The sequence below is a fragment of the Scylla paramamosain genome, chromosome 6 (assembly GCF_035594125.1).
Source record: "Scylla paramamosain isolate STU-SP2022 chromosome 6, ASM3559412v1, whole genome shotgun sequence".
Taxonomy (NCBI): Eukaryota; Metazoa; Arthropoda; class Malacostraca; order Decapoda; family Portunidae; genus Scylla; species Scylla paramamosain.
This window is the reverse complement of record NC_087156.1, coordinates 20900707-20914087: the sequence shown is the minus strand read 5'-3', so window position 1 is coordinate 20914087 and position 13381 is coordinate 20900707. Positions and strand designations below refer to the sequence as shown.

Sequence of the window (13381 nt, the reverse complement as noted above, 5' to 3'; positions counted from 1 at the left end):
AACTTGACAGACTTGAAAATACAAGTACTATATATTAGCATATTTATATATACTATATATTAGCATATTTATTCCATCAATCTGCATCATGAATGAACTGATGAAGCATCTTCAAGGTGAAGATGCAGAGGTTCTGAGGAGATAAATGGGAATTCTTTATTGATGGACACTAAAAATTGCTGCATTTGAGGTAATAATAAATGAGTGCTTTGTGTGGGAGTAGGGCATGGCACTGATGCAAGTCATTCCGTATTGTTATTAAGCTTTTGTTACATTTGTTATCCTCTTGTGTCACCTAATGTGTTAGAAGAGTCAAGTTGTATGAAAGACTAAATTAATGTTTATAGAATATTTGTAAGGTTAAGTTGTTAAATAAACATGTTCTTGATTTATTACTAGGAATGATTACATATTTACAAGAAATCTGATATAAGGCAGACATTGAGGGTCATCTGCCAATTGTAGCCTTGCTAATTCTATAAATGAAGAAAACAAGTAGGGAGGAGAAATAAGAAAAAATAATTTATATAAAATATTTCACATGCTTTCATTTTTATGTTGGAAAGTCAAAGTGCAACTCACAGTTAAGAAACTGCCTCCACCTCATCAAATTATTGTCCTCCAGTATTTACTAGGATTCATCCATATATTTTTCATGACATTTATGTGCTATTGTGAAAATTCTACCCATAAATTGACAAATTTAAAACTGACTTGTCTCCTTATACAGATCATCAACTTTGAATAATTAGTCAAACTTTTGATTTTTTTATGCAGTCAGTAAATGTCTGATGCGGAAGAGTGCTTGAAGCTGAAAATATGTAGTCTGATTTCATCTGTTTGAAAGAACTGGCCAATTGCTAGCAACCTTTCCCTTTCCCCTGTCATATTCCACCTATTTATCATAACCATGGTGCAGGAAATACATTTAAAGTACCTGAAGCTTATGGGTACTTGAACAATTATTGTCACACCACATTAAGCATGTGTATGAAAGCATATTCAAATAGATACTTTAATTGTAAAGTAACTATTTAGGACTACTTAAAGCCACATCTGAAAAATAATAACAAAAAAAACTTACTGAGGACTACTTGCCTCCTAGTGTTGGCAGCCACCAGGAGCTGTGAACCACCAATCAAACTCTCCCATGAGGAACTTGACACTGACATTGCTAGAGTAAAATCAATAACTTCCTAACACAATCTAACCATAAAAATCTTCTACTTTCCAAGTGGGCCTATCTGAATTATATGGACTCACTTGTAATCAGATCTAATCTTTAAGGTATGACAACCATCAAGGACAAGAATGAACTGTGCACTTCAAATGCTTGGATCCTAATATGGGCTCACCAGGAAAGAGTGTGCTAACTTGCCAATGTTCTACAAATTGAGAAATGCTGTCACTCTCAGGACTAGATATAATAAATTTGCTACACACATCTTGCTCAGTATCCTTCCAATTCAACTTGTGAATCAGGGAATATTTTGATAATCTAATGCAAATTTTATTTTTAGTCTTAAAAAAAATGTGAACAGAATTAGATTCCTACCTAAATAGAAAAGTGCATTAAATATTTTCATATGAACTTGATGAAAGACTCTCTTATATAGGTGATATCAGGTAATTCATTGATTCACAATTACATGTGTTCTCCACACATATTTTCTTTATTCATGCTTTACAGAAAACTTAGTAAGTTGTCCTTTCAACTCAGCATATATATATTTTTTTTACTTAAACATAACATGTTATTGTTCCCATCATTGGTTTACCATTCAAAGTCTTTAAACAAGAAAAACACAGACAAGTAGATGAAAAGTCATTAAAAAAAAGAAAAAAAAAAAAAAAAGAAAATGTGCCCCTGCTGTCATGTAAAGATGCACTATGGACTGGATGCTTCTTCATCAAAGTAATAACAAATTTACATCATAAATTGTGATAGGTCTTTTTAACTGTTTCATTTGCAGTACAAACCCCTTAACTCTAATCTGTATACTATCTTCTTGTATGTCATGACCATCCCCTTGGAGTTCTAAGGAGCAGGCATCATATACATAAATAAAAGATCAACAGGATCAAGTTCAGGATTACTGAGACATCTAAGAAAATGAGAAAATGGATGCATATGTAAAAGTATAAAACTTTGGGGCTTGTGCTCAATGAATGAAAATATCAAATTGTTGCTGCTTCCTTTACAAGTCCCTGTAGAACAAGTAGTAGTGATGGTGCCGTGGTCTCAAACAGGCAACAAGCATTAGAAAATATAACCCTCGCATGTTAATTCCCATTTCATTTGGTAGGAGTTCTTTGCACTATGGCTCCAACATTTGAGGAGGTAGCAGCATCTCCATTTCACATGGCAACAAACCCTACTACCATTTGCTATGATGACTGGCCTGCAACAAGAGGGGGTTCTAAACTTTGTATATCAGATATCCCTTGAGTTACACTTAAATTGCAATATTGAGAGGCTAATGCTAGACTTTCCTCTGATCTGAATGACAAAATGCCAGGTGGAGGTGGAATCCTGGCAAAAAACTGAATAAATTACTTGAAGTACAACACTTCCATCTGAGGCTCTCTACTGACAAGGAAAAAAATAATTTAGGAATGTGTGCTGTCCTAGGCAGGGGATGGGGTGTAATTTTTTTCTTTATCATGATACTGTGATATCAGTACATGTCAAGAGTATAGCACAAAGGCTGGCTGATGTACTCAGCACTATGAAAAGGCAAATAATAACTAAAAGATTTTGATGTTATGCTACATCAAATACATGAAACATTGATCAAGTGGTATATTGGAAAATGTGACTTGCATACCTGAAAATCAAACTTATAGGTCTATGAGCTGAACAAAAGCTGCTCTATTCACTGAGAATGTTGATTCAGCTGCCCTCTCATTACAAAAATAATCAATAACCAAAAAATTAGTACAAAGTTATGACTAAGCAGGATAAAATAAAAACCCAACAAGGCACATATAAAACTTCCCTGGGCCACTCCTCAAGTCTAAACTGTTCTCCAGAATAACAGTGAAAATATGAATCATGGTAGATCATTAAATATTCTTAAATTAGAAAATGTAAGTGACAGAAGGAAAATACTTATTTGGTCAGTATCATAAAGCTACCAGTGACTGAATGCATTCATATGGAAGTATTCCCCAGCAAGACAACCATTTCATATTTCCTTTTCTTTACTATCCTGTAAGTATGTTTATATATGAGGACCTTGAAGCAGACAAACAAAAAAAGTCAAACATCTAAAAAAAATAAATAAATAAAAAAAATAAAAATTACAAATTACAACTATTTTAATATTACTCATAATAGTTGCTTCAACTTTATATATATATATATATATATATATATATATATATATATATATATATATATATATATATATATATATATATATATATATATATATATATATATATATATATATTCTTTTTTACTGTGGCTGTGAAAAGTGACAAAACTTGATGGGAGCAAGTTCTATTATGACCATCTTTAATGAGGATCTCCCCGGAGTGGAGGGAGGTGTTACAGATATTGCTGATGATGATGATGATGATGATGATGATGATGATGATGATGATGATGATGATGATAATGATGATGATGAAGATGATGAAGATGATTATCATGATGATGATATTCATGAAAACTCCCTCATTATTACTGCTGCAGTAAATTAATGTAAAATGCACCATTTTCAGGTCCTCACATAGCACATTATAATATACATACTTGTGTAAGTTTTTTGTCCTACTTGTGTGAAGAGAAATACTTGTGTTAGGTTGTTATTGCCAAGGTATAGAAAATGCATGAAGCTCTTCAGCATAGTACTAAGGCACTTGTTTGGCTGGTGAGGTGAGCCATTAGACTCATTCATGGAAGTCAGTCCTACACTATGGCAAAAAATTATTTTGTATATTATCATATAAAAATCATTATGTTTACTATAAAATTAATAATAAAAAAAAACATTGTTATAAAAAGTAAGCAAATTAAGAGAATTTTTCAAGCAACTGGGATGCTACTTACAAGCAAAAGAATATTTTCCTCTGACTTATTGTATTTAGAATGAGCAATGTTTTCATCCCTGACTTAGATGAATGCATCCTGGCTCACAAGATGAGTGAGGCACTAAACTCATGTGTGTCGAACTGGTGTCAAGGGCTTTGGATGTTGCCACAAAGCTCATCACACCTTAGTGATTCGACCAACTGCTGGAGGAGCTGAAGATCGCTGTAGGTGCTGCAAAAAATAAATAAAATAATAAAAAGAATAAATAAATAAATGAATTAATAATAAAGAATCATGAATTCAACAACTTGAACTGAAATTTAAACAGTTGATATACTAAGTATTGAGAAATTTCAATATTAATTATTATCTTTTATACATCTTGACCTTGCCTATATTTCAGTCTTATTATATGTTTAACTCTATATGGAGAGCTTGCTTGAAGATGAAATTAATATATAATCAAAATAAAAATTCTTGCTTGGATAAAAGTAGTAATGAAAGTTCGTTTAACTTTAAACTTGATTTATACAACAAACAAAATGTTTTAGCCAACATGGATACATATTCTATTTGAATTAATATGGCAGCTTTATAGGGTATGAAAAAAATTATTCACTGAATGTATATTTACCTCAACAGAGTCTGCCATCACCATTGGTCTGAAGGAAGCAGTGCCATGGGGGAAGGGAGAAAAGTTAGCCTCAGATGAGAGCAGAGTAAAGTGCACCAAGAGACTATAAAGTAATGTGCAGACCAAAACAAAAAATACTATCACTTGAAAAATCTTGAATTATAAAATGTTATTCAGCAGTAATGAAAACATCAGGGATGTCACCTTAGGATACTAATGCAAGAATGAAATGAAGACATAAATCATTTCCCAATATACATACACATATGCAGGCATGATAAAAATAGCAAAACCTAAAGAAAGAAAGAAAGAAAAAAGAAGAATGAAAGGAAAGAATTAATGAATGAAAAAGGAAGAAAAGAAAGAGAAAGACAAAGAAAGAAAATGATGAAATAAAGATGGTGAAAAAATTTCTAAGATAGAAAAACAATGAAATAATGAACAGGAGGAAGATAAAAGGAACAGCAAAGAAAGAAATATAATAAATGAAAAGAAGGGAGAAAAAAGAAAACAAAATAGAAATAAATATACATAATGACATCACATCAACTTAAACATGAATAAAATGTATACATCTTAAAACAGACAGAACAAAGGTGCTCTAGAAACTCTGTAGCCTATAAATGAAACAGATGAGAGAATTATCACAATTCCTCCCCAGCAAGAAAAACTAACATAAGATATCAGATAACAAAGTATATTATTCAGTCATGAAGATGATTATGATGATGATGATATTCAAGAAAACTCCCTCATTATATATATATATATATATATATATATATATATATATATATATATATATATATATATATATATATATATATATATATATATATATATATATATTAAAAAGCCTCTAATGTATCTTCATCGTTTTACAAATTGTATCTACAAGTACTAAGACTGGAAAAAAGATAAAGAAACAAAGACAAATGTGCAAAATATATCATGCAAGACAAATAAGTTAATAAACACTGCTACTTATTTCTAGTATAACTGCTTTCCTTCACATGCAAAGTGGCATTAAAGAGGCAGAAGTAAAGAATTTTATCCTGATGGCAATACAAACTTTCACACACACACACACACACACACACACACACACACACACACACACACACACACACACACACACACACACACACACACACACACACACATTCACACATGTATATTTAAATATGCAATCACCATTGTTCTTAAAATGAGATCTTATGTCATTCTCACATTATAGATTAAAATTTTGTCCCAAGCTCAGTCATGAAAAATCATCCAAAAAAATTAATGAACCGGCAACAGAGCTCCCACAGCAGCTAGTCAGAGGCACAAGCAACCACTGGCTGTCTGGAGGCTTCTGTGCATGTTCACCACTAATAACCCTCTAAATGATCCTTTCTGCCATGCTTCTCTCTCTCTCTCTCTCTCTCTCTCTCTCTCTCTCTCTCTCTCTCTCTCTCTCTCTCTCTCTCTCTCTCTCTTGAAATATATGAGAACAATGGATAATTTCTACTGCTCAAGATTCCTCCTTACCTCCTTTTCTCTGTCCTGCAGAGCACCAAGTGGAGGTTTCTCATCCAGTGGGCACAACAAGTCATCAAATTCCAACTCAGACTTGGTTTTCTTACGTTTCAATGAAAATTGAGACTTCTTTGGCATCTGCAACAATTGTGGAAACTTCAATCACTTTCATTAAATATAACTCTAACTATTTCTCCTTAATACTTGTACATGCATCACCATCTATCTAACATAGTTTAACTTGGCAATTCTACACTCAAATAACTTTTCTCTATACTCCTCATTTATACATAGTTTCTCCACCAAACCTGTTGCACCATTTTCACTGTCAAGCTTCTATTAACTTGCTGCAATTTTCCCCTAATACTTCATTGTGTAGTTTTGGTCAAATGTTCAAAACATTACTACATTGTTTTTTACCATATTTATCCACCATGTGCTTTGTTATGTCTCCTAATCTCAACCTTATTCTTAGTCATACTTACCTAGCAAGTGCTTTGTAATGTCTCCAGATTTTCACCTCCATCCTCACTCTTACCCCATTCTATCTGTGCTGCTTTAATTGTCATCACTAATTTTAACCAGCCATTCCCCAATTCCAAACTTTTTCATGGCATTTTTAATTACTTTGCTTGGTAACCTATTGAAGGCTTTCTCTTGATCATCAAAAAAAAACTATGCACAGTCCTTTGTTAGGCATTTTTTTCAGAAAACACTACACAAAGAATGATCACTTAGGTTCAACCTGAAGAATTACCTTGACTTTAGCTGAAGACGTGAGAGGAGTATAACCAGAAGCAGCCTCTAATTCACGCTTCTCTTGTACTACAGAACGGCCCACCAATTCCTTGAAGTGGGTGTTTAAGTGTCTCCTTAAGAGTGTTTTGCCACTTGGAATGGAGAGAAGAGATGCAAGGAGTTCAGAGGTGAAGCGCACCTCATACACCATCAGAGCTCCATGAACACCTGGAAGAAAGCATAGGGTTGTACTTACATGACAGTAACAAAATAATAGAAAGGATGAAGTCTTAAAAAATAAAAACTGAAATATAAAAATAAATATATGAATTAAGTCATATCACAAATCTAGAACAATGAGTCTTTCTATACAGGGAATCTACTTTATATAAATGGGTTATGTTCCTTGAAACCCTATCAATACAGTGAATGATTGCACAACAAATATGGTAATACACATATATATATCAATGAGGACTTGGCCAACTTCAGTAGATCAGTATAAAATTAACTTCCCTAATTCCAGAGAGAACAAGATGAAAGTGGGAATGGAATTAATTATTCTTTTACCTTTTAGTTTCTAAGGTATGTTTGTTTCAAATATCAATCCTACAACATTGTGCTACAATGATACCTAATTCATTGAAATTTCTTTCTCATAGATGTCTTCATTGTCACATAAGTAAGTCCCTCTGTAATTCTTTCTTGCTCACATTGCATCTTGAAAGTCTTTTCAGGTTCTACATGCTATAGGTATCAGATGTAAATGGAATAGAGCTACCATGAAGTGGAAAGGTTGACCACATATTTTTGTCCTATAATTTCTAAATATTCATTGGTCATACCTGACCCTCTAAGATTTGGAGCATATTCTGAAAGGTCAACAGTTCTCAGCCACTCCATGACACGATGATTTGTCCACAGTGACACTTGTGCTGCTGTTCTTGTACTTGGGTCTTCATCTGGCACTGAACGCCGCTTCAGCACTGATGGATCGAAGTTGTGCTCACGCAGTACCTAGATTGTGGATAAGTTATGCTTACTTGCAAATTCTGTCTCAATACTATTTGTCTTAACCTTTCTTGCAATGACTGAGGCAAGTCAATGAATGAAAACATGTTGTTGCAGTTGACTACTTCAAGGAAATCCAGGAACTGATGGAATAAGTGACATCAGGAAGCTTTATTAATTACAAGGATTTTGAAGTTAATTAGCCATTAATGCTGGCTAGAAAGTGGCAGCTCAATATAATGCTACTACCTACAACTATAATGTAAACCACTATCTCAAATTTGGACTTAGTAATGTTCATTAGTTCATGTATTCTTTGTATTTCATTGGTTCAATGGCAACTTTGGTCATGCCTGTGGGCCTAAAAATGGATTTCACTACATGTATACATGTATTCCAACACACACTAAAATTAATGAATGCCATTACCAGCGAGGTTATAAAATCAGTTACACTCATTTTAGCATCCATTCCACATAACACACTTACCTGGATACCTCTTTTGAGCGAGGTGACATGCAAAAGGTTTGATAAACGTAGGAAAGACAAATCATCATAAGTCAGACAGTTGAGCACCCTGCCATCAATGCGAGCTTCACTGAAGGCATCCTTGTACTGTGGCAAACCCACATCATCTAGCCAACGCAACACCCAAGAGTGATCCAGGCGGTGCAGTGGAGTGTTGAGTTGGTCTCCAGATAGTCTGGCAGATATTGCCAGTTGTAATTTTTTTCTGTGGAGTGGATGACGGATGCCGAGTTCTCTCTCCAGGTTTTGGGGAGTAGCTTTGGAGAGGTGGTGGCCTGAGTGTGTCCAGGAGCGAAGGGCTGTACAATACTGACTGAGTCCAAGTGCTCCCAACCAGTTCTCCAGAGTCTCTACACTCCACTTGTCAAATGATACACCGGGCCTGAAGATAACCATAGTTATGTTCTTCATGTGCTAGTATTAAAATATGTATTTAGCCACCAATTCCAGGATATTTTCTTCAAATATATGACAGTACACAGAAGTTAAGATCCAAGAAGAAAACAAAGAAAAATGCACTTAAATCACAAGAATGTATAATACTCTTACAAATTTATTAGCTGCCATGAGTGGTGATCTACCCTAACACCTGATTCCTCTCCTGGAGGGAGGAAAGTGAAAATTTAGGGAAATTATTGTCTCACTTTCCTACATAAATACAAGTGCTCATTCTATTAGGAATATTAAAGATAATAGTTTTGAGGCTGGTGGATCCCTACTCTTTAAAACTGAGAGAGGGTGACGTCCATCCTAGACGGGCTGAGGCAGTGGCTCTCATTCCTCCTCGTCGGAAGTCTCCGTCCCCAAGCTCCCCATCCAAGTGGCCAGAACTGCTGCGACGTAGCCTGCTCGCAAACAAACCATCATTATAACTACTCATGAACAGAAGACTGTGTTGAGAGAGCTGTAAAGCAACTATATGTATGTTAACTCTATGGTGAGATATGTGGAAGCTCAAGAATATTTACTTATTTATTTATTCATTTTTTAAATGCAATAGGGTCACTGGCCAAGGGCAAGCAAAATTACGAAGAAAAAAAAAGGCCCACTTAATTGCCAGTTCCCAAAAGACAGCCAAATAGAGAAGTCAGATGATGGAAGATAAGTGTCTTGAAACTTCCCTCTTGAAAGAGTTCAAGTCATAGGAAGGAGGAAATACAGAAGCACCCAGGGAGTTCCAGAGTTAACCAGAGAAAGGGATGAAACATTGAGAATACTGGTTAACTCTTGCATTAGAGTGGTGAATACAACAGGGGTGAGAGAAAGAAGAGTCTTGTGCAGCGAGGCTGAGGGAGGAGGGAAGGCAGGAAACTAAAGCAATAGGATGCTAGTTTGAGGGATTAGAGCCTTTTTAGGAAAAGGCTGAATGTAAACAAACTTCCAGCAAGAAGGAAAGGTAGATGCTGATGGACAGAGTTGGAAAAGGCAAGGTGCAAGCATGGAGGTACAGTTTCAGAGAATAGGAGGGACTCCATCAGGTCCATAAGCCTTCTGAGGGTTAAGGCCAGTGAGGGCATGGAAAACGTCACTGCAAAGGATCTTAATGAGTAGCAAGAAGTAGTCAGAAGATGGAGGAGAGGGAGAAACAAGCCCTGAATCATCCAAGGTACAGTTTTTAGCAAAGGTCTGAGCGAAGAGTTCAGCTTTAGAAATAGATAAGATGGCAGTGGTGCCATCAGGTTGAAATAAAGGAGGGAAAGATGCAGAAGCAAAGTTAATGAAGATATTTTTAGCTAGGTGCCAGAAATCATAAGGTGAGTTATATCTTGAAAGATTTTGACATTTTGTATTAATGAGGGAGTTTTGGCTAGTTTGAGAATAGACTTGGCATGATTCCAGGCAGAAATATAAAGCACATGAAATTCAGGTGATGGAAGGCTTAAGTACATTTTTTTGGGCCACCTCTCTATTACATATAGCATGAGAACAGGCTGTGTTAACCCAAGGTTTGGAAGGTCAAGAAAAAATTAGGCATGTACGCCTCCATGCCAGACATTATCACCTGTTATGTGCTCAGCACACAGAGATGGGTCTCTAACATGGAAGCAGTAGTCATTCCAAGGAAAATCAGAATAATACCTCCTCATGTCTCCCCAATTAGCAGAAGCAAAATGCCAGAGGCACTTCCATTTTTGGGGATCCTGAGGAGGGACTGGAGCAATAGGACAAGATACAGATATGACTGAAGGAGCCCAATGGAAAAGATAACAGCATAAGCAGAAGGATTAAAGGTTAGGAAAAGGTCCTATGTTGGGCGTATCTCCAAGAGAGTCAGGAATATGAGTAGGGTGCTGTGTCAGTTGCTTTAGGTTGTAGAGAATAGCAAAGTTAAAGGTCAATTCATCTCAATGATCAGTGAAGGGAGAAGAAAGCCAAAGATGGTGGTGAACATTGAAGTCTCCAAGAATGGAGATCTCTGCAAAAGGGAAGAGAGTTAGAATGTGCTCCACTTTGAAAGTTAAGTAGTCATAGAATCTTTTATAGTTGAGTTAGGTGGTAGGTATACAGCACAGTTTGAGAGATTCTGTAGTCATAGCCAGATGGTGGAAAATTTGGAAGATTTAAGAGCATGGGCATGAGAGCAAGTTAAGTTGTTGCATACATAGATGCAACATCTGGCTTTAGGCTGAAAATGAGAATAAAGTAGGAGGGAAAAGAAAAGGGGCTACTGTCAGTTGCCTCAGATAACTGTTTCAGTGAGGAAAAGAATATGAAGTTTAGTAGAGAAGTGTTCTACAGACTAAAAATTAGTTCTAAAGCTATGAATGTTGCATAAGTTAATGAAAAAAAAGTTGAGGGGGAATGTCACGACACTTATGGTCAATACCAGAGGAGCAGTCTGACCTGGGGACATTTTTAGTACCCTTCCCAGACTGGGACTCTGAGGGTGGTGTAAGAAGTTAAGGGTGTGTGTGTAATTAGGTGCACGTAACTTTGTGTGAAGGAAGAGAGTTGTCTTTAGAGGACAGGCTGTAACTGCCCCCTTGTGTTGTGAGACAAAGAGTATTGTGAGATCACAGCTGGGTTACTGATAAGTTCACAGCATCCCTTGATCCAGCATTTGAGACCTCACTATGAGTAATTATCATAAGGTTCATAGAGTTATGATTGAGTGTGAAATGGAAGTGGATTAAATAAGAGTCTGTGAATTATAAAACCAAGATATGCAATTGTAGAGTTAAGATGAAGCATAGTAGCTGTCCTAACTTGACAGTCACAGGTTGGGATATTAAGAACTTAGAAAAATGTAATTAACCAGAGAAACTGGTGTTGAAATACATTACTGACACAAGAAATGTATCAGGCACATAGAAAACCCCATCTGTGATGTCAAGAGTCATTAAGATCAATACAAACAGCAGGATTGTAGTTATATGTACAAAATTTACAACCAGAACTATGAAAAGCCATAAGAAAAAGTAAGATTAAATGGTGGTATACAACATGTCTCTGAATAAAACAAAGGTGGCAAGATATCTTTAATTATCTGCATTTGCCAAGATAAATCATGACAATTCACTTATGATTAAGTTTAATTAAGAACATTATCTCTGTGCTTGTCAGCATAATAATGACAATAACTTCAATGCAACAACAGTGTGAATTGCACAACACACTGGAGGAAAAATACCTACTTGGTAAATATTTTCTTGATACCCGTTGCTTTGGGATGAGTGGGCGGCGAACGGTGGCCTGCTAGAGTGTTGCCACGTGGGGAGGAGGACTCAGGGGAGGTGAGACCATCATGCTGCTTGTACTCACCCTCAGGCAAATCTTCAATCATCTGCATCTCAGTCTCCGCTGTAAGATAAAATCGCTCACAATTAACAAGTGGTAATGCTAGCAGTGATGATGGTGGTGGTGGTAATACTTGTTGAATAGATCTTTTCAAACATCCCATTGTCTTCATAGATGATAAAGAATATATTCATCCTCCACAATTTAGCTGTATCAAAATCATATGAAAGTCTAGCATAAGTCTTCAATTTCAAACAATAAACTAGCATAACTCTATGCCTTATTTCCACTTTCCTTTTTTTGGGTGTTCTATTGTTCTTGCAGTAAACTGCTTGCTATTTTTCCTAGACCTATCAATGGTGGTGTTCCACAAAACTTTGTTCTATCACTCATTCTCCTCCCACTATCCATCAATGATATTCTCCACTGAATTTGGTGCTCTATCCAGAGATATTGATGACTATGTTATATTTTCAACATCTACTGCCAGATAATCTTTTTAATACTAAGTAAATGCAAAATAATTGTAAGAGGCTGTTATCCCTCAACTTTACTTCACCATTACATAGAAGAGATAACTTTTGCATGGAGGCACAAAATGCTTGAGCTGCAAATAAAGGACCAATTTGCATCACATTCAGTCAGTGTTGTTCATAATACTTACTTGGATGAGTTCAGCTTTTGGGCTTTTTACAAAATAAGATAATCATTATTATCACTACTACTATTATTTTTTTTTCTCAAATTTCAGAATAACTTCACTTGAAGGATGCTGGTTTATATTAGAATGAAACTCATGAAAATAAATTAATCTACAGAAGTTAATCAGTTTATCTTTAAGCTAAGCTTCAGCAAAATTCAAGAATTATAAAGGAAATCATAATAATGAACATGCTAACAAAAATGTGTAACATTTGTATGCAAGGCTGTAAAAAATAGGATGCACTTAACAATACTGTCATGAAAATAAGGACTGAAATTAGGTGCATGCAACAGATGCAAGGTGATATATGCAAAAAATGTGTCCATCAAAGTTCATGGACAACTTAGTACAATAAGGTCATTCAACACTATAATAAACTCTCACTACATCTTACAGCTAAAGAATACTTTGTGCAAGAATGAAAGAATGCAGAACATAAAAGCAAGCAAAAGTTCAGTCCTACTGGTGG

General features: G+C 35.4%; 1 protein-coding gene and 1 long non-coding RNA gene across 6 annotated transcripts in view; one reads left to right on the top strand and one right to left on the bottom strand.

Moving 5' to 3' along the window:
- Nucleotides 1-1652: 1652 nt before the first annotated feature.
- LOC135101374 (uncharacterized) overlaps nt 1653-13381 on the bottom strand; it is a 70534-nt gene continuing 58805 nt past the window's right edge. For all 5 annotated transcript variants that reach the window (XM_064005276.1, XM_064005272.1, XM_064005273.1 and 2 more), the window contains 8 exons: nt 12107-12272; nt 9191-9316; nt 8433-8853; nt 7778-7949; nt 6952-7160; nt 6207-6332; nt 4674-4701; nt 1653-4270 (listed from right to left, as the gene is read on the bottom strand). In XM_064005276.1, the coding sequence (XP_063861346.1) occupies nt 4675-4701; nt 6207-6332; nt 6952-7160; nt 7778-7949; nt 8433-8853; nt 9191-9316; nt 12107-12272 (1247 nt within the window). In that variant the 3' untranslated portion in view covers nt 1653-4270; nt 4674. The remainder of the gene's footprint in view (nt 4271-4673; nt 4702-6206; nt 6333-6951; nt 7161-7777; nt 7950-8432; nt 8854-9190; nt 9317-12106; nt 12273-13381) is intronic.
- Nucleotides 4124-5211, top strand: LOC135101377 (uncharacterized). Its single transcript, XR_010269243.1, has 2 exons — nt 4124-4263; nt 4682-5211. It is a non-coding gene; the product is annotated as an uncharacterized LOC135101377 (long non-coding RNA).